General features: G+C 41.8%; 2 protein-coding genes across 3 annotated transcripts in view; both read right to left on the bottom strand.

The window, feature by feature from the left end:
• The window catches only part of LOC105922772 (zinc finger protein 345), an 82,610-nt gene extending 73,019 nt beyond the window's left edge, over nucleotides 1–9,591 (bottom strand). Inside the window, exons 1-2 of one of the 2 annotated variants that reach the window (XM_036130218.1) lie at nucleotides 9,560–9,591; nucleotides 9,349–9,467 (exon numbers count right to left, since the gene is read on the bottom strand). The gene's annotated coding sequence lies outside the window, so the exon portion shown is untranslated. Of the gene's footprint in view, nucleotides 1–9,348 lie in introns of both variants that reach the window. The other variant, XM_036130217.1, reaches the window with a different exon arrangement.
• LOC118559502 (stonustoxin subunit alpha-like) overlaps nucleotides 1–10,385 on the bottom strand; it is a 36,648-nt gene extending 26,263 nt beyond the window's left edge. Inside the window, exon 1 of the mRNA XM_036130228.1 lies at nucleotides 10,240–10,385. Coding sequence (XP_035986121.1) covers nucleotides 10,240–10,385 — 146 coding nt within the window. The remainder of the gene's footprint in view (nucleotides 1–10,239) is intronic.
• Nucleotides 10,386–13,177: the final 2,792 nt, after the last annotated feature.

The raw sequence follows: 13,177 nt of genomic DNA, 5'->3' as shown, positions 1-13,177 counted from the left end.
GTTAATCGGGAGTTTTTCTTCCCACTGTCGCTTCATGCTTGCTCAGTATGAGGGATTGCAGCAAAGCCATGTACAATGCAGATGACTCTTCCTGTGGCTCTACGGTTCCCCAGGAGTGAATGCTGCTTGTCGGGACTTTGATGCAATCAACTGGTTTCCTTATATAGGACATTTTTGACCAATCTGTATAATCTGACCCAATCTGTATAATATGATTGAACTTGATTTTGTAAAGTGCCTTGAGATGACATTTTTCATGATTTGGCGCTATATAAATAAAATTGAATTGAATTGAATTGAATCTCGCAGAGCCACCCACGGAGGGGCAGCTGGAATTTTATTTTGTTTTTGTTTTTTATTTTTAATAAAGATTAACATACAGTTCTGTGGAGACCGCGGTTGGAACACTGGCTCTTTACACCATCTTATTTGAAGGCGAGAAGAAGACATCTCCGAGACACAAGACATCATGACCACAATTGAATGCATTGTGTAAACGAGAAAAAAGAAAATGAGAGTTTTTGTAATCACTGCATATGTCTTATAAGTTCCATATTCATAAGGTGTTCAATATTAGTATCGTTAGAATCTTGGTTTTGCATTGCATGAAAATCTGTTTTTTATTCTGTGGTTTGATCTGAGTGTAGTGCTTTAATGGGGTATCTTTATTTCTAAGAAGACATTTTGTTAATCTAGGTTAGGACTCTTAAAGTCATATTTAGATCATATAATAGTTTCTGGTAGTTGCACATTTATCTTAGCCTTGCACCTCTCGGATAAAGGTGCTTACTTTTCTTAATTCTAGTAGGTTAGAGATTCAGATAGGTTTAGTAGCTTTTTAGCTTATACTTGGGTTATTTTACATTTAAGGGGAACATTGGAACTTCATTTGATTTCATAAGTCGCCAACAGAGGGGACAGTGGGTTACAATATTACATCTTACTATTTACATTTTGTTTAATATGAATTAATTAGTGACCCCTGAGCTATACCATGTATTATGTATGGCTCTAACCTGAAGGAACAGTAAGTGTGTAACAGCACTTAGCAATAAAGTCTAATACAGATCATTACAATATATTTTGTTTATTGATTAAATTTATAGTTTTTGATTTTATATTTTACAAAGGAAATGTTTATTTACACGTCTTCATGGTGTGGGGGAAAAAACATGGTCAGACGCCATTACAGTTTTCAACCTGCGCACCGCACCACACTTTAGGAATACGTGGTTTAAAGTAACGGATTATAATAAAAAATGTCTCTGGACCTTTACTGGTATTTCATTTTATTTATTCGGACTACGCTGATTTTTAATTAGTGACCCCTGAGCTATACCATGTATTATGTATGGCTCTTTGCCATAACGGGTCACCCTGCGTCTCATTCCATGCCATTTAATACCTTTATAATTTATTTATTGCTCTTCGTGTAGCTACGGTTGCATGCTGTCATCATTGGTCTGATGCTGTTGGTGCAACACAATCATCCGTGACATGTTTTAACCTCACAGAATGAACATTAGAACCTGTTTGAAGCGCACAGGATTATTTCTATTTCAGGATTATAGTGTAGATAGAAACACAACTTTGTTAGCTGTTTTTAAGTTCTTCAAGTCAACTCAATAGCTGTATACCATGACCAGCTGTACCATGTATTATGTATGGCTCTTTGCCATAAAGGGTCACCCCTTGGTCTGGTTCCATGCCATTTAACATCTTGTAATGTATTTATTGCTATTGGCACAGCTACGGTTGCATGCCATTTTATAAAATGTATCTAAACCCTCAGTGAATTCTTCACATCCGTCCTGTTGAGAGCATCCATACTGTTTTGAATTGGGTTGTGTTATTCCTAATGTTAGGTTTTTGTCCTGGTCTGATGTTACCTCCAATGGAGGAGGCGCTATTGTAGTATGGTTTGTAATCTGGTGTTCACTCATACTGGGCATTACTGTTGTAATTGACGTTGTCAGTGCATGCTTTGTAGTATTTGAAAATGCTTTTGTGGGTTTAATTGTATTTGACATTTCTGTCTGCAGCTTTGCTCGAATTAAAACTGTTGTTGTAGGTTGTTGCAACAATATTAGGTTGAATTACAGTAGATTTTGGGTTTTCTAAGTTGCTAACAACTTTTGCAGGTTGCACTTCCTGCTTGCTTGTTTTTATCTTTATAATGTCATCAGTATTTTTGCAAAGTTTGCTTTGTGCTATTCAAAATTTAAGATGATGATGTAACAGTAACCTACTTAACTCTGTGATGATTCTGGCACTGGAGCTGAACCTGCTCTCTTATCATCACACCTGCTCATTCCCCACCTCTCCACAATCAACCTTCACTGGATCCATCTGTCTCCAGCAGCATAAAAGTCCCGTCCTTGTCAGTCTCCAGTGCCAGATCGTCTCGTGCCAACCACTGAGTACTTTCCAGCACCTATCCAGAGAACCTGTCTGTCTGTTTGCTCGTTACCGACCTAATCCACCTTCTGATTTCTGAGTTTGCCGAAGCCCTGTCTGACCCAGCCTGTTTGTAACCCGTTCACCCTGGACTGTTTCCCCGTTCACCGAACCTGGACCAAACCGGAACCTGATCTTGGACACCCCTGTTTGTACCGCTGCTGGATTCTGGAACTGACCTGGACTGCCCCTGGATTCACGCCCCCCTGGATTGCCCCATTCGGACTCTGCCTGCCAGCCGCAGTTTGCTCCGGAGCCATCTCCCAGCCAGCGCTTGTTCAGGTTAATAATTCAGCCTTTCTAACCCATCGCATCAAATTCCGCTGATCACTAACCTGTTCCCTCCCCTCCAGAGGACAGCCAGACGATTAGCGCATGCTACACGCCCCTGAACCTGCACTCTACCTCCCTCTTAATAAACAAGTTTCAAAAAGCCACTGACCTGTTTCGGGTTGTCATTGGGGTCCGATTCCCGTTCGTAACAGAACGATCTGGCCACCATCTGGCCAATTCATGAAACATGTCATCTCGAGGCACTTTACAAAGTCAAAATCAGTCAGATTATACAGATTGGTCAAAAATGTCCTATATAAGGGAACCAGTTGATCGCTTCAAAGTCCCGACAAGCAGCATTCACTCCTGAAGAAGCGTAGAGCTACAGGAAGAGTCGTCTGCATTGTCCATGGCTTTGCAGCAATCCCTCATACTGAGCAAGCATAAAGCGACAATGATAAGAAAAACCACCCATTAGCGGGAAGGAAAAACCTACAGCAGAACCGGGCTCAATATGAACGCTCATCTGCCTCGACCGACTGGGGGTTACAGAACACAGAGCAGAGACACAACAAGAGAGACAAAAAAGCACAGAAGCACACATTGATCCAGTAATCGGTTCTACATAAGATGGTAGTAGCGGGTGAGCCGTCTTCTCTGGATGATGTCACAGTTTAACAGAATGTCAGACCAGGTGTACCTACTATGAAGAAAAAGATAGAGAGCAAAAAGTTAAAAGCTGAAATGACGATAGTCATTTCAATGTAATACAATGCAAAACTGGAGAACAGTAGACTGAAGAACAGTAGAAATCAGTAGAGTGAGAAAATTAGACCCTGATGTCCTCCAGTAGCCTATGCCTATCACAGCACAACTATAGAGGTAGCTCAGGGTAACATGAGCCACTCTAACTATAAGCTTTGTCAAAAAGGAAAGTTTTAAGATTAGTCTTAAAAGTAGACGGGGTGTCTGCCTCATGGACCAAAACTGGGAGTTGGTTCCACAGGAGAGGAGCCTGATAGCTGAAGGATCTGCCTCCCATTCTACTTTTAGAGACTCTAGTAACCAGCAGCAGACCTGCAGTCTGAGAGCGAAGTGCTCTGTTAGGAACATACGGGGTAATCAGAGCTCTGATATATGATGGAGCTTGATTATTAAGGGCTTTATACGTTAGAAGGAGAATTTTAAATTCTATTCTTGATTTAACAGGAAGCCAATGAAGGGAAGCTAAAATTGGAGAAATATGATCCCTCTTGTTGATTTTCATCAGAGTGATGACATGACATGATTGATTTACTAATGTATTACTTTCCAAATCAGATATATTTGCTCTGAAAAGCTCTTTGAGATAGCATCTGTTTTGAATTTTGCCTTAAAAACTACCTTGAACTACTTGAAACCTTCTCACCCATGCAGGTTCTGCTGTGACGAGCCAAATAACCAATGTGTCTACAAGTTGCATCACACGGCTTCTTACATGTTTGTCCAAAAGTGAAGTTTTTAAGTTTTACTATTTCAAAATGATTTGCCAGACAAGCCAAAACAAAACAGCTTTTCACCTGTGTGATTTTGAAGGTGACACTTCAAATAGAAATTTTGTTGAAAAGATTTTTCACACAAATATCAAGAGTAAGGTTCCTCACCTGTGTGAGTTCTAAGGTGAAAATTTAAAACATTCCTTTGTCGAAAAGATTTTCCACACAACTTACAAGAATAAGGCTTTTCACCTGTGTGAATAGACCCCTTGCATCTAACGTCACAGTCACGTGATCGGGGGTGCGCGCCTCCATCTTGGTGGGCAGGCTAGCCTGACAGCCCGTCTACTACATGACAAAACGGGTGATTTAGAGCGTACTTTTAGTTAGTTTATTTTTGGAATCTAAGCAATGCCTACGACTTGTTGTGCTCCCGGTTGCACACAGAGGCATTCCAAATCGTTGGATGTACGTTTCTGTCGTTTACCGAAGGATGAGGAAAGAAGAAAGAATTGGATATTTTCAATGAAAAGAGCGCAGGCAGACACTCCCAATGGACTGGGGGAGCCATCATAGTACGAGAGAATTTGCAGTCTACACTTCATCTCCGGTAAATTACAACTTAATTCTGCTCTAGTCATTGTTCTACTTAAATAGCGGCGGAGGGGAGGTAGCTATCGCTACACGGGCCGGAGAAGCGGCCCGTGTAGCGATAGCTACCTCTCCTCCGCCGCTGTCTGAAGCAGCAACAGCGGCTTCTCCGGCCCGTGTAGCGAGCTACACGGGCCGGAGAGCCGCCGCTTTCTGGAGCAGCAGGAAGCGGGTGCTGCTCCAGACAGCGGCGGCTAGAGCAGCAACAGCGGCTTCTCCGGCCCGTGTAGCGATAGCTACCTCCCCTCCGCCGCTGTCTGAAGCAGCACCCGCTTCCTGCTGCTCCAAACAGCGGCGGCTCTCCGGCCCGCCCTGTCTGCTGCTTCAGACAGTGGCGGCAGCTACACGGGCCGGAGAGCCGCCCGTGTAGCGGCGGCTGTCTGAAGCTACACGGGCGGCTTCTCCGGCGGGCCGGAGAAGCCGCCCGTGTAGCTTCAGACAGCGGCGGAGGGGAGGTAGCTATCGCTACACGGGCCGGAGAAGCCGCTGTTGCTGCTTCAGACAGCGGCGGCTCTCCGGCCCGTGTAGCGATCGTTACACGGGCCGGAGAGCCGCCGCTGTCTCCGCCGCCGCTGTCTGGAGCAGCACCAGCTTCCTGCTGCTCCAAACAGCGGCGGCTCTCCGGCCAGTGTAGCGATCGCCACCTCCACTCCGCCCGTTCACAGGCGCTAGTACTTCTGTGTTTACGCTGCAATGTCGCCGACACCCCCTCCCATTTTAACAAGACAAAAACACCTAAATAATCCGTAGTGAGTGATGTTTTTTTAACCTACCGGGCGGGTCTTCCTCTCTGCTTTGTGCTGTTACACAAACATGTCTGAACATCCATCCATCCATTTTCTGACCCTCTTAATCCCTCATGGCGTTGCTGGAGCCTTTTTCCTGATATAAAATAATTGCAGCCGTCCAGTGGTTTCAGGGGCTTTTGTGCTCTCTTGTCCGTACTGGCCTGCGTGTTTATAAAGCAGCTGTGTCGCGGTACGAAACCCTTGGCCAGCATTTCACAGACTCGCTCCGTCCCTTCAGGCTTTTGCTGTGTGGATCTGGCAATCTGATACCATCAACCATCAACTTACTCTTAAAACGATCTTGTGATACGTTATCTAAAGAAGAAAAATACATGGAGAACTCGTCATTTCGTCAAATGGCGTGCCAACCAATATGGCCGCCACGCAAGGGGTTCTGGGTAACGGAGTCACGTGGTTGCAAGGGGTCTATTCTGAAGTGGCGACTCAAATCATGATTTTGTCGAAAAGATTTTTCACACAACAGACAGGAATAAGGCTTGTCATCAGTGTGAGTTTTGAGGTGGCGATTCAAAACATTGCTTTGTCGAAAAGATTTCCCACAAAACTTACAATAATAAGGCTTTTCATCTGTGTGAATTCTGAAGTGACGACTCAAATCGTGATTATGTTGAAAAGATGTTTCACACAACGGACAAGAATAAGGCTTCTCTGTGTGAGTTGTTTTGTGCGTTTTCAAATGACTTGGATGGCTAAATAATTTACCACATATTTCACAGCAAGATTTATAATTTTTATGGGTTGTTACTTTTGAATTGTCCACATTGTCCCTGTGATTTCTGGTGTCCTGGTGTCTCTTCCCTGGCTGCAGATTTTTATCTGTACTTGATCTGGAGTCTGAGTCTTTCTGGTTGCTCTCTGACTGATGCTGGTTCTCAATGTCAGAGCAGTTAGCAGAGAGCAAATGGTTCTTGTTTGGTTCTGGAATGTTGTTGTTTTCCTCGTAAGTATGAGTCACCCCACAGTTTTCATTCCCCTGCTTTACTACAAGCTGCTCCCGATTACTGCAAAGATACTCCTGTTCCTCACCTAAATTAATACTTAGTTGAAATGATTCTTTATCTCCTCTTGATTCTGAGTCTTTTTCATTGCTTCTTTGCAGATATTGGTTTTCAAATTCAGGGCTGTTTGCAGAGAGGTGAGGGTCATTGCTTGGTTCTGGTTCACCCATGTCCTTTTTCTCATAAGTAGCATTCACAACACAGTTGTCAATGTCCTGCTTCAATACAAGCTGATCTTCACCCTGATTACTGCAAAAATCCTCATGTTCATCTTTGATGTTCACAGATTCTAGTTTCTCTTCAATCTGTACAGATTCTGGCTCCTTCTTTGTTTCCATCATATGTCGCAGCTCTGGTTCATTGTGGAATATTTCCCCATAAGCATGAGTCACATTGAAGCTACTGGTCTCCTGCTTCACTAAAAACTGTTCTTTATCCTGAAACACCCACAACTCAATATGTTCTGTCCTAGTTAGTGGTTCTGGCTCTTCTTTTGGCTCAGACATCTGCCGTGTTTCTGATTCTTCCAGTTCTTCTTTTACTTCTATAGCGTTTGGTATCTTGGGTTCAACATTGGAGCTCCTCTCTTCAGTTGTGAGAAGGTGGTCTGTGTGAGTGTGCCAAATAGCAGACATGATGGAGAGGAAGGCCTGGGGGGAAGAAAAACAGTTAAACAACATTAATGTAGTGAATGGTGGGGTTCACAAAGGCTTACATGGTGTAAGAGATTATGAGATTGCACAGACTGGACTGCAAAGTTGGTTGCCATGAAAATAACAGATAAACGAACTCTGAGGGCAAAGAGTCTGACATACTTAGAGAAAGAACGGCTGATTAGGGGAAAATGTGTCTGCATGGACACGTCTGCATTACAGCATGATCTTCTCCACCAATGTGATGAACCAAACACTGATATATTGTCACACCCCCCTGAATAGGTGTACACAATGTTTCCTATTTAATGTCTGTGTGAGAGAACAAATGGGGTTCTCGGGCGCCGGTTGTATTTTATTGTTATGAGAACCCAGTACTGAAGCTGTAAACATCCCGCTGCCTTTTAGATTAAATCTGGTTAAATATAGTTACGGTTTGAAGAGTCTTTTTATTACTACAGAAGTCTACAATAGAAACACCACATTGTCAGATAAAAAAACCAGGGGAGACCGTGAACAGGTCTATTATTTAACAATGGGGACATTCAGTGTGTTTTAAAAATCTTATTGCAAAATAATTCATTACTTACCCTTGTTATACCAGAAGGTTAAAATCAATGGTTCCTTATATAAAAAAAGATAAATAAATAGAAATCATACAACTCTTTTTAAATATTATGCAACAGAGAAACCTCAAAGGTTTGATTGTATAAAGCAGTAAATGCTGACAGGAGAATGTGCATTAATATAAAATACATAGAGTACATTCACAAGTATGACAATTAAAAATAGATAAGCAAACGGGAATAATAACAAGGGGCAACTATGGCTTGATGGGTTGAGTAGTTGTCTGGCAATCAGAAGGTTGTAGGTTCGATTCCAGCTTCCCCTTGCCACATGTCAATGTGCCCTTGGGCAAGGCACTTAACCCCAAATTGCTCCCCGAGCGCCACAGATGGCAGCCCACTGCTCCCCTAGGGGATGGGTTAAAAGCAGAGAACAAATTTCGTTCTAATGTATGTTTCAATGACAATAAAGATGATATATTACTAAATAAAGTGCATTCAAACACTTTAATGCTGTCTGACAATAAATTAATTTTACTAAGTTTCTTCATCATGACACAGATTTCTCAATCCAGTTTTATCGGTTAATTTCTCTCCTTAGATTACTAGAATCACATTAGCGTTTTTTGTCTTACCCTAACACTCAAGGGACAAAAAGTAGAATATTTAACAAATAACATTATTCTCTTTGCCTAATTTTACATTCATAAATGTCATTTCCCAAAATCCTTAGCAATTTGGAATGTGTTGAACATTTTTTTTTTGCTTTTTTTCTAAGTCTTTAGAAATTGTCACTATGTTCCTGCAAGGAAACTTTTCTCACTAATATTCCAATTTAATTTGTTATAAACCCCCATTAGCTCCATAATTTAACTCAACGTTCTTTGTTTAGTTTTTGATATTTCTGTTTTCTACAATGTATTGAAAAAAATATAAATAATGTTTACATTCCTCTGGTGTGACATTGCATCAATATTTCTGTTGCAAAATGACGTATAATTTTTGTTTCTCAGCTCATTTTTCAGTCCTGGCCTTGTTCCAATTTATTATGGATGTTTAGATGTCATGTCCAAAACAATAAGCATATTTGAAGATGCCATCTTTTGTAATTTATCGATATATTATGTCGTTTTGTCATTATGTCCAGTCTGTGTTATGTCCTGGTTGCACCCCAGCATGGAAATATGCTGCGCTGTCATGTTCTCCGCCTACTGGACAGGATTTAGCTGCTCTTGCTTTAAAAGATTGTGATCTATTCAAAGTTCTGGAGATTTATGTTACACTTCCATGTTTTATCGGTTAGCTATTCTGGATGAAAAAAAAAAAAAACAGAAACCGCGATAAATGAACAAATAATCGAGCTGTGAACAAACACGTCCTGCTTCCTCCGCGGAATCAACTAGTTCCTGATCAAATTCTCTGTTTTCCAGCATTAGTTCATCCAGACCAGCGTCCAGTTAACATACCTGGAGGTTCTGACCCGGTTCGGGTTCTCCAGCTGCTATCCAGCAGTCTGAGCTGATGCTCGGTCTCTTCCTCCTCCTGGACGATGGTTCTGAATATTTCTTCAGCAGTTAGTCGCTCTCTGGAGATAAAGCGAAGATATTGTTGCTGCAGACGCTGAAATATTCAGTTTACAGCAAAAACAGACTTCTGACCGACGATAAACAAGCAAACCTGGAAGCTAACGCTGCTAGCGCGTCGTTGTTCTTCTTCTTTGTGATGTTTAACGGTGGTTGACAAACAACTAGAATGAGCATTACCGCCACCTACTGGTATGGAATGTGGATCAAAATGGCTGTATTATATCTAATGTATTTACATGCCATACTGTTTTACACTGATAATACAAATTATTTAATATTCCAATAATAATACTTGTTGTATCTAATATTTTAATCACTATTTGTTATTTATAAAAGTATTCTCTTTCCTAAACTTCTATGTTTACTTCCTTATTTAATAAAGGTATCACACCCTCCTACTATCTCTGTTTACGTTTAATTTCTAATCTATGAATATATTCCCTGAATCTTAATCCATTGGCTAATAAACATTCTTTTGAATCATTAACATCTGGTTTTAATTACCAGACGTTCCTGATCTTCCATCTGTCCCCAACCTCTTAATCTTTTCCCAAAGTTACTTCTTTAAGTCCCAAAAACTTTTCAGCTCCTCTTGCACTAATTCTTATTTTCTTAGCTTAATCAGTGCAGTTGATGACATATGCTATGAATTTAATGACTTTCTCTGGAGTGAAGTCTTCTTCTGTTTCTCTACTACTATTTCTGTTCTCCTCAACGTTTCAGCGTAGCTTCTATTTCTAGTCATTTTAATTTGCACTGCTTTTTTCTCACCTCACATCCTCCATAGTTAACTCTGTGCTGGCCTCCACAGCTGCAACACCTTTGTTCTGCTTCTTCCATGCACTCCTCGATTCTGTGCTCTTCACCACATTTTGAGCACCTTGGCTTTCCTCTGCAAACTGCTGCCAGGTGTCCATAGCGCTGACACCTGTAGCATCTGAGCGGAGGGGGAATAAAAGGCCTGACTGGGAACCTCATCAATCCAATTTTAACTCTTTCCCTGAAAACTGGCTCTGAAAACTATCAGAAGTGACACGCTTGGCATTCTTTTTCCTTGTATGTTTTTATAGAATCTCTGTATATGGTTAACCTTGCCTCCATCAATGTTTATTTTTAACCTAATTAGATCTTCAGTTGGTATTCCTGTAATCACTCATTTAACTGTTTTGTTCTCTCCTATGACTTTTCTCTCCAGCATAGGGCTGGACGATAATTCAGTAACAATATATCTCGATGATAGAAAAAAAAGATCAATAAAATGTTCAAAAGAATAACAGTTTTACTTCCTTTGCATTCTAGCCATAGGTTAAAATTACAGTCATTACATCCTCCCAACCAATCACAAACAGACCCAGAAACCTCCACCACCAAGCTCCGCCCCCTTTAAAGAGTTCGGAGAGCATATGTTCTTTTTTTAATAGTTGCAGTTGAAATGTGGGTTATATGAAGGTTTGAGTTTGAATTCAGTGTTTGTGTGTTCTGTATATAAAAATAGGTTGCTAAGCAACAGCATAAAATGGCCGGGGCTGCACTGCAAATATGTTTTGAATTTGTTGATAATAAATTATTTCTATTTTATTGATGTTTTTTTTTCTATATATGTATTTATTTTTAGCTGATTAGCTAAGAAGCTTCATTTGTCTAGAGTTATAGCAGGCGGAAAACACTTTAGGGAACTTAGGTGAGTTGAGATCATTTACAGTTGTGGCTGAGTTATTAATTTCTTGCAATAAGACAACATCTGCCTTAAATATTTTAAGCTGGTTACACATTTTCAACATTTTCTCCGTGGTGCCAGCTCCATGCACATTCCATGTCACAAACCTTAGATTTACCATAGATGTAAGTGGGAAGCTGAAGTTGGAAAGTGCATGTCCCTATAGAAATAGATATACATAGACCCAGATGACATCATATAACGTGCTTGTGGATGTCTGATCAACAGTTAAGCAGAGGAATAAGATAAAGAAAGCCTGAAAATTAAGAAGATGCAGAGAATGAGAAAGGACGAAGAAAAAGGATTATGACCCATAACACAGAAACCCAGCCGTGACTTAACCCACATATAGTGCAAATGTGCTGCTGAGCTGTGCATACGTTTAATTTCTCACCGTGTCCAGCGCTATTCTTTTTTAACCTGGGTCCTATGCTTTAAATTTACCTGTTGTGCTGCTAGTAAAGCCACAGAGTGACCTCCCGATCCCTGAACAGCTGACCATTAAGATAAAGTTTGTCTACAGTCACTGTAGCCCTGGTAACCTCTGCAATGTATTCCTTTCTGATTGGGAATAAAACTCGCCTTTGAAAACTGGTAATTGACGCTGAAATTTGTTTTTCGCAGCTCTCTGCTCTGACTTCCGACTTGCTCTTTTTGTTTGTAATGCTCAAATTAACTACAATTGGCCGAGGTAGGGTTTTATCGGGCAAGTGAACGCAATGGAAGGTGATGTGTACTACCTCGTTGCCTGGAAGCTTCAGATGCTGCATCCTCATCTTGCTGCTCTGGGATGCCGGCAAGGACAAGGTTATGTCTCATTCTGAATATCCAGAATGGTCTCCTTCACCTTCTCCTTATCACCGAAATCATAATGGGGAATTCGGATGCTGTGTTGTGAAAGATAGAGATGCAAAGTGCTTGGAAAAATGGACTGTACTAAAGAGATAAGCGATGGACTGTGCTGAGACAAGTTAGATCCTGTTTTGAAGTTTTACCATCTTGAAAAAATCTCTAGGATCCGTGGGATTGATACATATGAGCACGATAAATGGACAAAGGATTTACATGCCCTTCTACCGCCCTTCACCATTCTCAGAAGCTGAGCTTGCTTTTTTATCTCGTCAAGAGTTAGTTTTCTTTCCAGCAACTAATTCAGAGATGATCATGGCCAAACAGCTTTGAGTGGGTCCAGGATCTCTGAATTTTTCGTCTTAAATAGAAAACCCATCATTTCAGAGGTATGTAAATAACACAACTACACCATAAAATAAAAGGGAAAGAATGATAAAACGTCTTCCGTCCACTTCATCACCTGGAAGGAGAGATGTAAAAAGAACAGCACAACCAACAGACATAGTGTAACAGATACAATAGAGTAACACCTAGATGCCATTGCTAAATCATATGTATCATTATTTAAGCTAACATGTGTAAAGTGATACCTGAGAAAAGAAAGTGAAAATAAATAAATAAATTACGGGCTTTCTGTATATAAGTGAACACTTAGAACCTGGAACCCAGCACCTGTGGGTGTTTGTGAGAGTGCACTTGTGTATGTGAAATTTATCCAGAAGGAAATTGCTCAATAGTGGTTGTGGAGAACCAAAGGCCCGCCTTCCCCGAGGACCAAGGCAGGCGTCAGGGGACCCATAACCACGGACTCCCAAAGGGGCCCCCAAAGCAGGGCGCCCAAGAGGGGCCAACACAGGAAATCTGCAACCCCCTCCCCCCCAAGGAAAGAGGAGAGACGACCCCGAGGAAATCCTCAGCAACCGCAATGCCAAAGCCCCTAGGAGCCGCGGGGGCGAGCCCGTGGGCTCCGCCGACAGTCAGCTACGCTGAAGTGGTCCTGGCCATGGGCCGCGAGGGCCAGAGGACCCAGTGGCACCCCGCCCCCGCGGCAGGGGCCCCAGCCGAGCCACGGGGCACCAGGCCACGCGAAGCAGCCACCAGGAATGGGCCGGCACCCACCTGGGAACCCGCCCCAAACCC

Source organism: Fundulus heteroclitus, unplaced genomic scaffold (genome assembly GCF_011125445.2).
Source record: "Fundulus heteroclitus isolate FHET01 unplaced genomic scaffold, MU-UCD_Fhet_4.1 scaffold_302, whole genome shotgun sequence".
NCBI lineage: Eukaryota > Metazoa > Chordata > Actinopteri > Cyprinodontiformes > Fundulidae > Fundulus > Fundulus heteroclitus.
This window is presented reverse-complemented; position numbering and strand designations above follow the sequence as displayed.